This window comes from Sturnira hondurensis, unplaced genomic scaffold, assembly GCF_014824575.4.
Source record: "Sturnira hondurensis isolate 20B ecotype Veracruz unplaced genomic scaffold, ASM1482457v3 Scaffold0000256, whole genome shotgun sequence".
Taxonomy (NCBI): Eukaryota; Metazoa; Chordata; class Mammalia; order Chiroptera; family Phyllostomidae; genus Sturnira; species Sturnira hondurensis.
Window position 1 is genome coordinate 1,360,547 of NW_028072887.1, and position 17,933 is coordinate 1,378,479.

Genomic DNA, 17,933 nt, shown 5'->3' on the forward strand with positions numbered 1-17,933 from the left:
GGAACTAGAAAACACTGAACCAAGAGGTCAAAATTTCTCTGTTTCAGATGATCAGAAGAACCGATTTTCCAGAAAAGATACAATTAGCCCCCCCCCCCCTTTAGCACTAACCTCCCTTCTAACCCCAGCAGCTGCCGACATCACTTACATACCACTGTCAAATGATACTGTGACCTGGGATCCAGTTTCTCATTGATATTTTGTAAAGATAGAAAACTGTTAGCAGTAAGTAATGGTGACATTTTCCAAGCGGATCTGGAAGATATAGTAGGTCCAGAAAGTATAGTACATTTAGGGTTATCCTAACATACAACTCAAGTGTATGTTAGGACATCCATTTGTTTAGGACATTCCTAAACAAAAACCTGATTGTAACCTTCCCTCCTTAAAACCTTTCAGAGCTCTGCCAAGCCCTTGGCATAAGGACCAGAGTCTCTCTCTTGGTACTTGAGGTCTTTCTGATTTGGGTCGAGCCTGCTTTTCCTGTCTGACCTCCCAGTGTCATTGCAGTCAGAGCCGGTCCCTGCATTTGCAGCCAACCACCTTAGTTCCTGAACACCGTCTCTGCCTTGTCTCTCTTCCTGGCTCACTCCTACTTCCCCTTCACATCTCAGCTAAGCTGTAGCTGGTCTCAAGAGGGAGGTCTTGTTTGACTCTCAGAGTGGGGCGGGCACCCTTCCCTTCCCCCTCCCGAACATGATGTCCATCGTGTTCCGTTGTTCAGTTGTTTAATTATTCATCTGCTGTTCACCCCTAAACCACACACTTCTTAAAGGCATTCTTTTTGATTTGATTCTGTAGTTACAAGGAATAGGAGCCCATTTGAGCTAGCTAGTTGAAAGGGAGCTTACAGTGAGGAAATAATTGAAGCAGTGAGGAGATCTTCAAGGAAATTTAAGACCTGAGTCCCTAAGAGGTTCTGCTCATAGTACCTAATGGCTTTCTGCTCCTCCGCCCACTAACTCTGTTCACCCCTGTCTCCTGCCGGTTGCCTCAGCCCTAGCGCATGTCTTCACGAAGCTACTCGTGGGCTCAGCCTGTCAGCATGGCCCGACATCAGCCCTGCCAGCCTGAGGGCCCTCCTAATCCCTTGGCTCTATTTCCTGCTCCCTACTTCTTTGGTTTCTCAGTTTCCCAGTTGTAGATTTCCAAGCAACCACTCTGGTTGATGTAGCTCACCCATTCAAACTGGGCCACACACATCCTGCAGGTGGGCTGTCCTCACTGCACAGCAGTCAGACCTTTTGCTAGCTGAGGGGTTGCACAGGTCAGCGCACGGCTACCACTGCAGTTCTCTTTTCAGTTTCTCTTGTTGTCCCTTGCTTGCAAGGGTACTAGGCTTTGTTTCATGAACTTCATATATCCTTTGTTCTTTTTCATTCTTTACAGATATCATTAATGGAGCTCAAGAAAAATGTGTATTGCCTCCTATGGATGGCTACCCCCACTGTGAGGGGAAAATCAAGGTAAGGCTGAAGTATTGAGCATTCATTTCCATCATCCTCATTCGGCACTAACTCACCCTTCTTTAGAGGGTGAGTGAGCCCTTTAAGGGAGTCATTTAAGGGCTGTTTCAGTCCTGCCTGTTTGGGGCTGTGGTCATGACAACCCTTCCCTGCCACTGCCAACTCTGTGAGGTCAGTCAACAGTGGCTCTGACTGGTTGGACTGAAAGAGCCTAGACCATTTCAGGCGCCTGCTGTGTCTTTGATGCTGCCTTTCCCTTGCTTTCCCAGCCTCCAGCAGGTGATCTTTCAAGGGCCATTGACAAGGGGTTGCCATTATTTAGTGTCCAGCTTCTTTCTCTCAGTCCCTAGGCCCACCTCCAAGGTCTCCAGATTGTCATTTAAATGTCACATTTGCATTTGCTGTTGAATACCCAGAGACACTAGGCCACTTTTCCAGTCTTAATATTTTTTTAAAAATCTTATTTACATGGCCTGTCACTGGGGAGACCACTCCCCTGCTCAGTAGTTGCCAGAGAAGAGTCTTGGTCCAGGAGTAAGGTTAGGGTGGTGAGACCCAGCCCCAGGAACACTTCCACGGTCTCTGTGTGGGACTCCCGTGCTCATTCGTGCGCTGCCTTCCTGGCACTGTGCTCCTGCTGCTGAAACCAGCTTTCTGGGGAGGGGATTTTGATGCAAGGGTCCCATGAGGCACTTGCTCATGACAAAACTCTCCTAGCTATTGCCTCTCCTGGGCTTCACTGTCTGATGTGCCCGTGACCTCTCTACCCTGAGCACATCTCAAGGCCCAGCCCAAGTCCGCGTGTGTCTGTGGATCATGCAGGAGCTGAGTCTGTCATCCTGACCACAGCTAAGTGACTGCGCTTAGGCCTGCACTCGAGCCATGCACACGTTCTCTCCCACTGTCAGGAGATGGGCAGGGTCACCGAGAACAGGCTGTTCAGAGATGTTCTTACCTGGCTCTTGTTGTTTCAGTGGATGAAAGATATGTGGCGCTCGGATCCCTGCTACGCAGACTACGGAGTGGATGGGTCCACCTGCTCTTTTTTTATTTACCTCAGTGAGGTGAGTGGCTTTGGAGGGGTAGATGTGCGTGGTTAAGTAGTTTTTGCAGACAAGCCTAGAATTCAAAGAGCTTGAAAATGTGTATTGTTTTTACATGGTAGACCTGTGATTTTTCTTCTTTATTACTCTCCTCTGCACCCCACATAGAGTGACATTTTTTTAATTTGACAGAAAACAGGCATAGCTAACGAATTTTTTTCTAAAAACCATTCTAAATCATTGAGTGTACACTGAATGCACGCACATTGCTGTGCACCCGTCACCACCATCCACCCGTCTTCAGAACCCCCCATCCTGTCCATGTGAAACTGCCCATTAAACCGTAACTTTCTGTCCCCTCCTTCTTCTAGCCCCTGGCAGCTACCATTTTGCTCTCTGTGACTTTGACTAATCCAAGGACTCATATAAGTGGGATCATGCAGTATTTTTCTTTTAGTGATCAGCTTATTTTCCTTAGTGGAACACTCTCAAGGTTTATCCATGTTGTAGCTATGTCAGAATTTCCTTCTTTTTAAGGTCAAGCAATATTTTGTTGTATTATATACCACATTTTACTTAACCCATTCATCTGTTGATGGACACTGGGTTGCTCCCACGTTTTAGCTATTGCGAATAATGGGTGTGCATGTAGCTCTTTGAGACCCCACTTTCAGTTTTGCGGGGGGGGGGGGACGTTGAGTATATATCTACAAGTGGAATGGCTGGATCACATGGTAATTGATATTTTTCTCCCCGAGGGACTTCCTGATTTTTTCTAAAGTGGTTGCACCATTTTACATTCCTACCAACAGTACATAAGGGTTCCAGTTTCTCCACATCCTTGTCAACACTTGTTGTTTTGTGGGTTTTTTGTTTGTTTGTTTGAGAGTAGCCATCTTAATGGAGGTGAGGGACTCTCATTGTGGCTGTGGTTTGCATTTCCTTAATAATTATCGATGCTTGAGCATCTTTTCATGTGCTTATTGGTTGAGTTAGCTATCTACTTACATAATGTACTAATTACTTTTGCCTTTTTTTCTCTTTTTTATTTAAAACAATTTTTTAAATCCTTACCCAAGGATATGTTTATTGATTTTTAGAGAAGGGAAGGAGGGAGGGGGAGGAGAGGAGAGAGAGAAAGAAATGCCAGTGTGAGAGAGAAACATCCGTTGAAAGTCTCAAATCAGTTGCCTCCTGTATGCGCCCTGAGTGGGGATTGAACCCTCAACCTTTCTGTGTATGGGCGTGATGTTCCAACCAATTGAGCTGCCAATCAGGGCACCTTTTTTTTTTTTGAGTTTTATTTGTTGTGCGCTTGAATTAAAGTGGCAGCCTTTTTAAATTTGTTTCTCTTTGTTAAGGGGTTGCAGAGCGTTTTGTAGACCACATGCTTCAATGACCTTACATCATCTTTAGGAAAGTTGAGCAGATGGAACAGACTTAAGACTTTATCCCAGGCACGGTACTGGGAAAGAGCTGAGTAGGACAAACTCTGGCTTCCCCTCCACCCCTCATGGAAACGGTGGTGGCTAATTTCAGAGGACGTGCACTTGCAGGCTCTCAGTTGCCATTTCTCTTTCATTCTCTCCCCCGGTTTGTGTGCAGTTGCCCTTTGGCAAATAGTGGCTAACACCTCCCTGGGGCTGCCATGCAGGAGGAGGAGGGCTCCATTATGAGGCTGAAGGAAGTGCTTTTTCCGTAGTTTTTCTCGCAGGACTCAAGGGCCTCTTCTCTGTGGCACAAAGGTAACAGGAACAGCTTTTGGGGGATAGAGGCCAAACCAGTACACTCTAGGCGCATGGCCCTGGGTGCTGTGGGTTGTCCTTCTCCTGCACCTTTACTTCTCTGGCCTCTGTAAGACCAAGTCTGACCTTTTTTTTTTTTTTGGACAGGTGCCCCATGGCCTCCCCAGGGGATCATGTCTGAGCTAAGTCAGTTAAAATGCCTCTTGGAAATTAAAAGCACAGAGGATTGGGTGTGCGATGCTCCTCATTAGCAGGCTGCTGGCAAATTGATTCTGTGACATTTATCATGGTGTGTGATAAATGGCTTAGGTTGCCAGTGGCCCATCTTCCCATTTCCTTCTCCAGAGGAGGAAGGCCTGGGGCCCTGGGTGAACCCCCTCTCCAGGGAGCAGTCATCAGAAGCACCTGGCCTACCCTGAGGAAAATGCTCTTCATTCCATTTAATTTTCAAAAGTTTTCTTCCCCTTCCCTTGGCTAGAATTCAGCCAGAGTCCAACTGTGCTCCCTGATTGACGAGCTGAGCTGATTTCACGCCTTCCTGAGAGTTGGCACGTTGGGGCAGGCCACCAAGGTGAAGGTGGAGGTTGTGCATTCCCACGCCAGCCCTTCTCCACCTGGGATGGCCTAGGAGAATGGTCCAGCTGGCAAGTGGCTAGGACTGTGCGACGCTGCTCCCTTCCTCCAGCAGCTGCCCTACTCCCACTCGTCTGAAGGCAGGATGTGGCTAAGATGAGAGAAAAGTGAGATTCTGGGGAAGGTAAACTGACAGGATGTGGGACAGACTGGCTGTGTAAAGACATGATGGATCATATATACTTGATGTTGCGGCCTGGGTGTTTTCTTTCAGAACTTTTAACTATTTTTTCTCTTCCTGAGGTGCGAAACAGTTCTTCATTAGCCTATTCCAATCTCTATTTATGCAGATGATTGGGATTTTCTTTTTGTTCATTTGAATTCAGTTCAGTGAGCACTTATTACACAGCTATTATACTCATTGATCGTCAACAATTCCTGAGAACTCATTTTCTTGGCACCATGCTGTGCATTCATTATCTTAGGAGAATAATGTAGGAAAAAGAGTGGATGCAGGCAATTGAACCAGGAGAGTGAAGGTAATTCCCCTGGGGAGACAACTAGGAACTTTCTTTTAGTGTTAATTTGAAAATAACTTTGAAAACTCTGCCCTTCTAAAAAAAATTCCACTTTATCATATCATCTTAACAGGCACCCTAAAAGAGTTAGAGCAGAATTTCACCAATATGGTCATTTTGATAGGAAGTATTGACTTGGGGAGCCTCACACCGGACTTTAGCTTGTGCCTCTGATGCTTTCTAAACTGTGTTTTTTGGAAAAGTTACCCACCCTCTTTGTGTCTTAGGTTCTTCCTTTGTAAAATAATAGTTTTAATTTTGTTTGTTTGTTTGTTTTATAGGGATCCTGCCTTGAGGATTCCTGACTGTAGAACATGTTTAGAGTAGAGCCTGGCAGATAGATGACACTCAATAAATCTAACTGATACTTCTGTTTTCTTTTTTTTTTGAAGATTTTATTTATTTTTAAAGAGAGGGACAAAGAGAAGGAGAGAAATATTGATGCGTGAGAGAACATCAGTCAGTTGCCTCTCACAAACTCCCTACCTGGTACCTGGTCCACAACACAGGCATGTGCCCTGATCCAGACTCAGACTTGTGACCTTTTGGTTGGCAAGAGGTCATTCAATCCACTGAGCCACAGCAGTCAGGGCACTTGGTTTTTTCATGTTGTTATGTTTTTAGGACAGTTGTAGGGTGTCACTTGCCTAGGACATTTTATGTGGTACCTTGAATTTATTTTAGAATTGGAATCAATTTATGGCTTTTATTCAGCAATCTAATTTAATTTTAGATCCCTTGACTTTTGGTAATGTAGAAATTCAGTTATTTCCCTTGGCTTCTTTTCTTGGATAGGACACTTCTGTTTGATTCAGATTGTGAACTGGATGTGTGAAACAGCTGAATTGTTAGTGTAAATTATTAAAGGTGTTTTCTTTTTTAAAAAAGATAATTTATTTATTTATTTTTAGAGAAGGGAAGGGAGGGAGAAAGAGAGGGAGAGAAACATCATTGTGAGGTTGCCTCTCACATACCCACAACTAGGGACCCAGGCATGTGCCCTGATTGGAAGTTGAACCGGTGACCCTTTGATTCACAGCCCAGTGCTCAATCCACTGAGCCATGCCAGCGAGGGCTAGAGATGTTTTCTTAAGCCAGTTCTATTCTATATTTTTAAAATTCTGGACAATATCTATGGCTTTGTGGTGCTATTTTTGTCATCTTTTTTTTCTTGATTTCTTAAAACTTTCCTTTTTCCTTCAACTTGTATCATATGCCAGGTTTCTCTTGCAGTAGCAAAAATGATTGAGAGAGACATCTTCATTTCATGTGTTTACTTGTTCAACAGGTTTACCAGGGACTTTTTTTTTTAAAGATTTTATTTATTTATTTATCTTTAGAGGGGAAAGGAGAGAGGGAGAGAAACATCAATGTATGGTTGCCTTTGGTGTGTCCCCTGCTGGGAGTTGGCCTGCAGGGAACCGGCCTGCAACCCAGGCATGTGCCCTGACTGGGAACCGAACCTCGATCCTCTGGTTCGCAGGCCTGTGCTCAATCCACTGAGCTACACCAGCCAGGGCAGGGACTTTTATTTTTTCTTAATCCTTATTGAAAAAAACCTGTTCTTCTTTCTACGTTTAACTTAAGTCATCTACATTTAACTTAACAACTTTGGCAGATATAAAAAAAAGAACATGAAATAAAATTTAGTCAGTCACCAGTTGAATGGAGGCATTTAGATTCCAACCAGTCTTAGGAGATGGCCTTCTTCATTTTTCTGTCCCCTGTGGTCTCAGTGTGCCAGCCTTCACTGAATTGTGGAATTATAAACTTCTACTTTTACCCTCACCAATTTGTCATCTGCAAATCATTTCTGGTAAATTCCAGGAAGTAAAGCATTTCCCCTCACCTTATCCCCACAGACGCCTGTTACGCAATGCTGTGTTAGGGGCTGAATGTGGCAGTAAAAGCCCAGTCCTCGCCCTTGTTGGGTGGCAGACGGTATGAGAAGAATGAAAAGTTATTCAGCTCCACCGCAGGCCAGACGCCTGGAATACACGGTGTCATTTAAATGGCTCCCTAGCTCTGAGTAGGAGAAAGTCAGCAGAGTGGCCCTGAGGGGTTAAGCTGATGAGGGCTTCTGCACTTTTCATTGCTGTTGCTCCTTCCTGTCAAAGGAGAACTGAACTCAGCTCACTAGGTGATTTGTTGCCATTGACTTTATATTCAGTGTGATGCTCAAATCCACCTGTGTTTGAAATTTTGCTCCCATTTTGCTAGTTTCCATGAATCTATCTTCATTGCTAGTTGTCAAATACAGTTTTGATTTCCTACCCACCCCCCCAAAAAAGAAACAGCACCTCGCAATTCTCCTGAGGATACAACTCATGAAAACTAGGTGCTCAGTCATTTTGAGCTGTGGGAGTGAATGAATTAGGCTGCCGTGCATTTCCAGATCATCAGGCAGTTCATTTTCTGTATCTGTTTTTGTGAGCCATGTAACTACTCCCGTTATGGAGACAAGGCCTGGGAAGTACTTACTCTGTCATTGTTTCAGGTATATTAACTTAGCCCTCTGCAGATCCTTTTACTGCGTTCAGCTTTTATGAAATTTAGAATGATTTTTTTACCCCTATTGATATTATACTGATAGATGATGCTGATATATTTGACACAGATTTTTTTTTTCTGTTTACACAATTATTCTAGCAACCACCATGCCTTTCAAGACTTCTTAAATGGTTTGTGCTGTTTTTTTAAAGCACTTCCATTGCCATTGCAAGTATAGTTGCCCTGAAATAATCAAATTGCCCAGTGACTGGTTGCTAGACCTTAAGATGTGTGTAGGCTGTTACTTCAGATGCTAGTTCGGCCTAGATGAGTGAGTACGCGTGCATGTGTGTGTGACTCCTTCTTAAAGGAACAAATGAAGTAATGGCCTACCTTACTTGTCGATCTGTCTCTTCTGTGTCATGAACAACAGGCATAAAGTTCTTTGCCTCTTTCTGTTCTCCCTAGGCAATATGTAAAACTAATATTGGCTGAGCATGCTATTAACCTTGGGTTTAAATTCATCGTACTTAATCTCTTGATTAATGTCAAGTTTAATGCCCAACAGCAAAGGTTGAAAGCTTAACTGTTTGTGAATGCAAGCATGAAATGGAATCCTAATAACCAGCACAGTGATTTGGATTTATGGGCTGTGTTGGCTGCTAAAGATAACTTGGAAATTGTGTTGCACAGACTAATTTGTCAAAGTGGGCAGCGATAAAGAACTGACTGTTTAGATTGCAGGAGAAACCTGAGTGAAAAAAACATAACTGACATTTTGGGACAAGTCAAGAGTATTTGAAAAATGTGACTGTTGCCTAAGAACACTAACACACACCTTTTAAATGTTGAACTGCTTCAGTAGGAAATTCCCTTTGTGTGAGATAACATTTCTTGGCAGTAAAAGAGTGGGGAGAGATTTATGATCTTGTTCTTTTCCCTATTTGAGTTCAACCTTTATTTGTATCTTATTCATCTCTGTGTTTTTGTAGCTCTTATTACCTGAATTCTGAGACATCCTTAGAAAAAGGATTAAAGAAAAAAGTCCTGAGTTTATACAACAGGCAGCTTAACTGATCTCTCAGTTCTCTCCCCGAAACCTCTGTCTTCTCCCAAGTTTATCTTCTCAGTGATACCCTGTTTGTAGGTGAGTTTCAGGTACTACAACATTTATGTGGAGACTTTTTGCGCTGGCCTCCTCCTTGCAAAAATTAGAAAGGGCAGGACTTGCCAAAGCCCCAGCCAACACCTCCTTGCTCCTTGGAGTACAGCTGACAGACAGAGGCTTCAGTGCATTCATCTCCAATTTGTTTTTCTTTAACAAACTTTTAAACATTCTCTTGTAATTTCTATTGCATGCCAGTAAAATAGTTGTAAAAACGTTTTATGTTTTAAATTTAACATGGGAACTTTACTACGGCAAAGTTCAAGTATGTATATAAAAGGAGGTGTGTAACGAGCTCCCTTGTGCTCACGATTCAGTTTAACAGTTGTCATTTCACGGGCAGTCTCGTTTCTCCAGTAACCCCTGCCCTCCATTATTGTGGAGCAGATTCCATGTGCGAGTGTTTCAATGTGTGGCTTTAAAAGAGACTCCTCTAAAGTATATAACTACTCCCATTATAATGATTAATATCATTTTATGTAAAAATAATGCAATCCCTTAATATCATATAAAGTATCAAGTTAGTATTCACATTTTCTAGGCTGTCTTATGAATTAAGTTTATTGAACTAGGTTTCAAGTAAGGACTGTGAATTACAATTGTTGGTGTCTCTAAAGTCTATTTTTTTTTCAATATTTTATTTATTTATTTTTTTTAGAGAGGAAGGGAAGGAGAGAAATATCAATGTATGGTTGCTTCTCATGAGTCCCCTGCCGAGAACTGGCCTGCAACCCAGGCATGTGCCCTGACTGGGAATTGAACCACAATCGTGTGGTTCCCAGGCCCGCGCTCAATCCACTGAGCTACACCAGCCAGGGCTCTAAAGTCTATTTTTAATTTTAAGTTCCCTCTGTCCCCACCCTACCACAACCTGTGACTTTTTGTTGAAAATATTTCTCTATTTGCCTTAGAGAATTTGTTACACTCTGCGCTTATTATATCCCACCGCCCCCACCCATGTTGTTGTAGAACCTGGCTCCCGGCCCCTTATATTTCCTGTGAATTGATGGTTAGAGCTGGGCCTTGATCAGAGTCAGGCTTAACACCCTTTTGCAAGACTGCTTCATGGGTGATATATACTTGGCCCATCAATGTCTGCTTATCTCTCTTTGTGGTGTTAGCTGCTGCTGGTGATCAGAGCCTGGGTTCATCCGTTCATTAGAGGGTCCTACTCAATCTACCAGGAATAGTTCTGTGAAGAGAAAAAACTCCTCTTCTGGTATTTGGTTCCCCTGAGGGATAGTTCCTGTGGAAAATCTTTATATGTGTCTCTCTTGATTGCCTAGCATCTTCCACTGTGAACTGTAATTGGATTGTTTGTTTACTTGTATGCTTATTGGTTTTTATCATCATTATGAAGTCATTGATTGGAACATATTTGATATGTTCACTTTATTCCAGTTATTTTCTTACTGCGTCTCAAATTGCCCCTTCTTGGGCTACAGCAAGCTAATTCGTATTATATTCTGAGTCCTTTTGACATGACTTTGGTAGTTTCTAATAGTTTTTTGTTTGTTTTTTGCTACCCGGTATGTCAAGCTCTTCCAGGTTCGTCTTACACAATTTCGGCCCAAATCTGGAAACAACCATTCCTCTAAGGACCCCTGGTCCTGCTGTGGGAAATAACACTCAGAGACCATGGTTTGCATGCTGGGCACCTGTGTGTAGTGCTGCTGGGTGTTTCTGGGTATGGGGGACAAAACAACGAATAGGAAGGTAAACATCCCTCATTAAGGTTATGTTTTGCAGGGGGAGACAGACAAGTTAAAAAGTAATATATATTTTTAGATGGTAGTAAGTGCCATGGAGAAAAATAAAACAGGAGAGGGGGGTGAAGAAATGCTCCTGAGGAGTAATGACGTCCGTGCTGGGTAGAGCGGTCAGGACATGCCCACCGAGAAAGGGGAGGATGGTGCCGGACAGCAGGCCGGGGAGAGTGAAAGGTGTGGGTGTCTGGCAGGGTGGTTCGTTAGCAGAAGCCCCGGATGACCCTCGGCATCCAGCGTGGAGAGTGAGCACACAGAGGATCCTCTCCGGAGGGAGTTGTCTGTTTTCTTCACAGGTATAATGGTTCCTGGCACACATGTTTATTGAACGAATGATTCTGTTTACAACATTTTGTAAATAGGTGTTAGCCTTTTGTTTGTTCTGGTAGTAACCTCTCCCAGCTATCACCTTTCTAATTTTGAAAAAATACTTTGTAAAATGTGTAACATTAAAATCTACTAAAACATTAATTTTGAGACATGAAGCAGGGGCATTCTAAGCACTTATTAACAATTTTAATATAATGTTCTTTAATGTTATATTTATAAGGGAGTACAAGTGTTCACATTAGACCATTAGAATGGAATGAGCCAATTATATTGGTAGGCACAGCTTTCTTCCCCATCTTTCAATTCTCGTTGCCACTCCACATTATTTGCCTGGATTTATGATTCCGGCAAAATTGCACATCAACAAAAAAAAGGAACTGTATCCCTGGTCTCTATCATGTAACTACCTCTATAAATCGGGTGATTTTGACTATGGAAGTGCCCTCAATATGGACATGGGCTCGATGGGGGCCAGTTTGCTTCTGTGCTGCAAGAACCGTACCCAGTGAGAGCTGGTACAGGAAGCATTTCTATGCATTGTCTATGTAGTTGACAACACAGGAATTCATTTGCTGCCTTGCCTGGGTAAAGGAAAATGGACAGTTCTTCGAGAACTATTTGGGATGGGTTTTTTAAAGTAACATCTTCTCATTAGAGCCCTGCTGGTTTTGTGGCACGTTGAAAACACACTGCAGCTTCTCTTAAGTTCTGCCCCTTCCCTAACATCCTGAGCAGAACTATCATGGATCTCTCCTGGCCTGGGCTCTGTCTTGCACATGGTGGGCTTGTACTTTCTGTTCATAATATTCCCGCCTCCTTTGGTCAGTGGCAGCAGTACAGTATGATAGAGAACACATGACCCGATTGCCTGTCTGGGTCTACCTCCTACCTACGTGGTCTAGAGCATTCCCTTCAGTTTTCACTTGGTTTCTTCTCACTGAGGTCAAGCTAAGCATGCCTCCGTTGTAACAAAATGATGGAAATGGATAAGTGCCACGTAAATGGAAAAGAGAATCATCATCACAAATATCTCAAGTGATGTTTTTGATTTATTTATTAACTCCTCAACACATAATGATTGAGTCCCTATCATCTCCCAGGCACTGCTCTCAGGGATGAGGATAAAGCACTGAACAGGCAAATTGAAGCTTCTCTCCTCAAGGAGCTTACATTTGGATGGGGCAGCAAACAATAGTAAACAATAGTACATGAAGAAATTTTCACAAGTAGCGAGTTCCCTTCTAGAAAAATAGAGTAAGGATTTAGTGTGGCCAGTGAGTAGGTCAGGGAAGGCTTCTTGGAGGAGAAGTTGGAGCATACTGAGTAAATAGGGAGTGATGCATGGAACTCTCTGGAAGGAATAAGAAATGCAGACGCTCTGAGGTATAGGGTTACTAGGTAATTGTAGGATACCCCATGGCACTTAATTTTCTGGTAAACAATGGTTTTTGTAAAGATTTTGTTTATTTTAAAAAGTATTTTATTTATTTATTTTTAGAAGGGAGGGGAAGGAGAAAGAGAGAGAGAGAAACATCCATGTGTTGTTGCCTCTCGCGCACCCCCAACTGGGGGCCTGGCTCGCAACCCAGGCATGTGCTGTAACTGGGAATCAAACTGGTGACCCCTTGGTTCGGAGGCCAGCCCTCAATCCACTGAGTCACTCCAGCCAGGGCAAACAATGGCTTTTTAAAACTGTAAGTGTGTGACATAGTTATACTAAAAAAAATCATTTATATGAAATTCTAATTTAACTGGGTGTTTTGTTTTGTTTTGTTTTCTCTCATATATGCCCACCGAAACCTGGCAACCCTTCTGAAGTAGAAATACTCTGTTCGATGTGCAGGAGGTTGGATGAGAGTTTGTAAGCAGGGAGCTATTATTATAACTTAAAATACACTGAGCAGCGGGAGCACAGTGAACCGATTTTGAAGGATTTTATGTAGAAGGTTTAGGCACTGACACTCTAATATTGAAGACTGGACTGTGCTTATGGGACTGTAGGAACCGAATGTCAGGTTTCTGTGGGTGTCCAGTGGTGATAAGCGCCTGTGCTCTGGGGCAGCACCGGGTTTCGGGGCTCAGCTGTGGGTGCCCCGGGTGCCGGTGGGCTCATCTGGCATGATTATCAGCCGTTCTCAGAGGGTTATTGGAAGACCAATTAAAATAGTATGTGCACAGTGCTTAGCCTAGTGTCTGGCTCCATATATTGTGCCTTTTGTTCTTTGCAGTTTCTCCTCCCCCCTCCCATACACATCCATTTCTAACGAGCACTTTGGCCAAAATATTAATCACCTCCTGTCTGGTACACAGGACTAGTCTAGAGAGCTGAACCATTTACATGTGTAGTTATCTTTTACCATTTCACTGCCTTTTTGAAACTTTAGAAAGGGAAGTGGGCCAGGGGTGGAGTGGGGTTGAGAAGCCTTTTAAAATATATATTTAAATATATATTTAAATTTTGTAGGTGTTCCTTTATTTTGTTCCTTCATTTTGTAGGTGAGAAAACCTGAAAGCCAAATGGTTTAAGGTTATATTCCTAGTTTGTAGAGCTGGACATAGAATTCATTCAGCCAATTCCACTCCTCTTTCTCACTCTCCTGTCCTTTGCTAAGCTGGGCCTCTAAGGTGGCTCTAACATGTGCTTTTCAGGGGAGCCACAGGTCTCAGGTGTCACCCAGCCCTTCTGCTGACTATTGAACTTACTTTGCGAGTCTCCAACCCCTCTAAGCCTTGATTTCTTCACGTGTAATCTGACAGAGCACCTAGGAGATTAACTGATATAATGTATGCAAGCTTGTTTTTTTTCCAGAGACCCTGACATGCTGTGAATCTTCAGTAAATGACTGGGTTCTTATATAAATAATTCCTTTAGAAATTATTAATGTAAAAAAATCATTGTAAAAATCATAATATGCAGATTAGTATAAAGAAGAAAAAGAAAAGTACCCATAACATCATCATTCAGAGATAATCTCAAACTTTTTCTTATGCATTTTTCTCCTTTAGTCTTCATTGCACTTCACTATCCGTAAAACACAGCATGCATTTCTGTGTCAGGGACCCATTAGAGTGAAACACTTACCATCCATCCCTGGAGAAGAAGCCATGACAGAGCCCGATCATCCTTCTTTCCAAGGAGTTGAACGTTACTGTGAGGAACTACCCTAAGTACACGTGTACATATGTCAGTCTCCTCTAGTTTTTGCTGCCATTTCATTACTTTTTTTTTTTTAAGAATAATAAATTGTCCATTCCACAGACCTTGAAAGTGTGACCTGCTTGAGCTGTTTAGGGACTTCGATTTACATGGCTCATGATTAAGCTGCAAAACTCCCTCAAATCAAAGAAGTTTAAATCATTGGGAAGAGGGACGTCAAAAATCAAATTGGTTAATTTTATATTCCTCCTTCAAAAAAGTGATTTATGAAGCTCTCACAGTGGAAAGGTCTAGCCTAGCTGGTCTTTTTCTGTTTTCTCTGCCTCTGCATTTTGTTGCCTGAGGCCAATGTACTAAAAAGATTAGTTTCCTTGGAAGAAGCTTTGCCTTCAAATCCAATGTTTTTAGAGTAACGGTTCTGCTCCTCTATTGATTCTTGGGTGTGTTACCGTGACCTGGGACAGTTTTCAAGTCCTGGACTAACTGTGGTGGTCTGTGGACTGTGTTAAGGATGTGCAGTCCCTCCACTGGCAGGAGGCTTGGGGACAGGTAACACAACCCTGTCCCAGGGAGAGCACCCAGGGTCACGGGTGGAAAAGTGCGGCCAAGGCAGTGGGTGAAGGACGGCAGCAGCCGCAGGTTGACACAGGACACTGGGGTTCTGAGACCCAGGACGGGAGAGGAGATGAGGAGGATGATTTGGAACGGAAGTGTCCATATCGAAAGGCAGTGGGCTCACTCTGCTGTCCTGGCGTCCTGCTGGGGGTGCAGTTTCCTATAGCAGCCTGACTAAATCAGACCGAATATTAGGAGGCTGATTTATTAGCTCGAGCGGGACTTTCCCCGAGTGTAACTGGTGACTCTTATTTAGGAACCGGTTGCCCGTTTGACAAGGTGGAATTACTACCAGTGCTGACCTTCTAATCCTGGTAATCCTCTGAGGTTTCAGAAAGAAATGCTCCCCCCGCCCCCCCCCCAAGCCTGGAGAAATTGGTGTGTGTTCAATTTAATTATCTTCTTAACCAGTTATCCTGTCACTGTGTACAAAAACAACCTTAAAAACTCACCTTCCGGCCCTGGCTGGTGTAGCTCAGTGGATTGAGCACGAGCCTGTGAACCAGAGGATCACGGTTCGATTCCCAGTCAGGGCACATGCCTGGGTTGTAGTCCAGTTCTCTGCAGGCCAACTCCCAGCAGGGGACGCACAAAAGGCAACCATACATTGATATTTCTCTCCCTCTCTCCTTCCCCTCTAAAGATAAATAAATAAATAAAATCTAAAAAAAAAAAAAACTCACCTTCCTCATTCTGTGTCAGATGCTCATAGTTGGTTTTTTCTCCATTATGAGTGAATGTGTGACAGTAAGATTTCTTGCTAGAAGCTAAAACAGACTGACTCCATTTTCCATGCTTTCAGGAATGCCCTTGAAGTCTTAGGAAGCATTTATCCCATCATTTAGAGTAACAAGAACTGAGATAAATGATCAGTTTCAAAGAGGGTTTAAAGCCTTAAGTATTCTATAGGAAGTTGTATTTTAGAAGATTACCTTGGACCATATTTTCATCAGTGTTTTGGAAGATTCTTCTTAGGGTAGAAGAGTGAGGAGGAAACGTCCTTTCCGTTAACAGTGTCCGATCTCACTAATGTCTCTCCTTTTGCTCGGTTTTCTTTATTTATAGTCACTTCTTTGTTTCATCTTTCTTTGGTATGCTATTCACAAGGAAATTTTTCATCCCGATGTTGCTCTGAAGTGTGAGTTTGACCACAAATGTACCCTACTTACCCACCTTACCCACAAAATTACTCATCATTTTGTGTGGGGTTGAGGGTCTCTCGGTGAGGTCTGCAATCATTTGAAGCCTTCATGTTATAAATATGCTGTATAGCAATGTTTTCTGGAGTCCATTGACAAAAATTTAATTTGTACTAAATAACTCAGTTTGGCCCAGCAGTGCAAGGTACACAGGGGTGCGGTTCTGCTGGGACCCACTGGGCTTCATCCTCTTGCTTCTTTTCTGTTGGTTTCCCCTCATTTTTCTCTTTGTGGGGCTCCAGATAGTGCCTTTCATGGTGATATTGCTGTGAGGTCTCAGTAATTAGGATGGGCATCCAGTCAAGTTAGTACTTTCTTTTTTTATGAGTAGAAACCATTTCAGCTTTCCTCACGGGGAGTCCTTTTGAACCTCTGAAGTTATTCACAAATATGGTAAAGTCTAATTTTACTCCACAAGAAGAAAAAGAGAATATTGCGCTTTTCCTCTTCAGGGACTCCACCCTCCCTTCGCTTTTGCTGCCCTCTGCTTAATCGCTCTCAGCTCATTTGCAGGCATCTGGCTGTATGCAATCCCAGCAGTTGTTTTGGTCTTAGCAAAAATCACCTTGCTTTAAGCACAGTTTCTAGGTGAGTGAAACTACTGTTTCTTTGAAAACTCACCCTCGGCAGGAAGACAGACCATTTTGTTCGACTCTGCGTTACTGACCCAGGAGGCTGCAGTCTCACACACGTGCCTGCTTTCTCAGTGACCTTCCAAGTCATCCCTCACCCCCATGCTTTGTTGGTTTCTGTAGATCCTCCTAGCCATAGGAAACAATTATTTCAATGGCTATTTATTATCCGTCTTTAATAATCTCGTTATGTGTTAGTAAATGGGTGATATGCAGTCTGACAATTGTATGGCCAGTTTTGACAATGAGGTTAGACATCAATATTACTCAATGCATTTTTTATTTTTTCTTTACTAGAAATTGTGAATTTGCCTAATCCTCTTTGATAACCTCTGTTGAAGTGATTCCTGTAAAAACTGGCACATTTCCTTTCTCTGTCTTCCTCCCCACAACTCACCAGACCCTTGTGCGTTGACAGAACAATCCATCTTCCAGAATGGATCTCACAAAATCACTGAGGGCTTTTTTTTTCCTTTTCCTTTCATCTCTATCTCCAGTAGTTTTTATCATCTTGGTCCTTAGTGTCAAGGGAACAACCAGAAAATGAGGGAAAGCCCGGGTCAATTAGCCTTAAACATCAGTTGCATTCCTAATTCCGAGTTAAATGGCTGATTTCTGTGGCCCAAATGCCAGACGAGCCACAGCAGGTAACGAATCACTCCTGTCCTCCTGCTCAAGTCACAGAGGCACCTTTCCCTTCTCCTTCCCCTGAGGGGGTGTCAGGTCTTTTAACTTTCTGCCGTAAGACCCCTCCCTCTCCTGGTATAGAAATATGAGAATTAAATGATAAAGGAGTCAGTCACTGTGGAGTATTTTGAAGGACAGATATAAAATGTAATCATATTCTCCTTGGGACCTTTGCTGATTATTGTTTCATCTGAGAGGACACCCTCCTCCGGATCCCTAGCTAAAGTGTGGGGCTCTGACTAAGAACAATAACCCATTTCAGTATAGTGCTCGCGGCGTGTCAGGAGCTGCACTCAGAGCTGTGTATATATATTAGTGCATTTGCAGATGAGCCAATGTTCTTAGTGCATCTGACTTATATTTTTCAGGTTGAAAATTGGTGTCCTCATTTACCTTGGAGAGCAAAAAATCCCTATGAAGAAGCTGATCATAATTCATTAGTAAGTGATTTTGGAAACCTCTTATTAGTCTTGTGGTTTGGGTCTGC

At 43.1% G+C, this 17,933-nt stretch overlaps 1 protein-coding gene across 5 annotated transcripts in view; it reads left to right on the forward strand.

Annotated features, from left to right (window-relative positions):
* MGAT5 (alpha-1,6-mannosylglycoprotein 6-beta-N-acetylglucosaminyltransferase) overlaps nucleotides 1-17,933 on the forward strand; it is a 358,323-nt gene that overhangs the window by 199,450 nt on the left and 140,940 nt on the right. For all 5 annotated transcript variants that reach the window (XM_037068662.1, XM_037068737.1, XM_037068872.1 and 2 more), the window contains 3 exons: nucleotides 1,390-1,466; nucleotides 2,441-2,530; nucleotides 17,815-17,886. In XM_037068662.1, coding sequence (XP_036924557.1) covers nucleotides 1,390-1,466; nucleotides 2,441-2,530; nucleotides 17,815-17,886 — 239 coding nt within the window. The remainder of the gene's footprint in view (nucleotides 1-1,389; nucleotides 1,467-2,440; nucleotides 2,531-17,814; nucleotides 17,887-17,933) is intronic.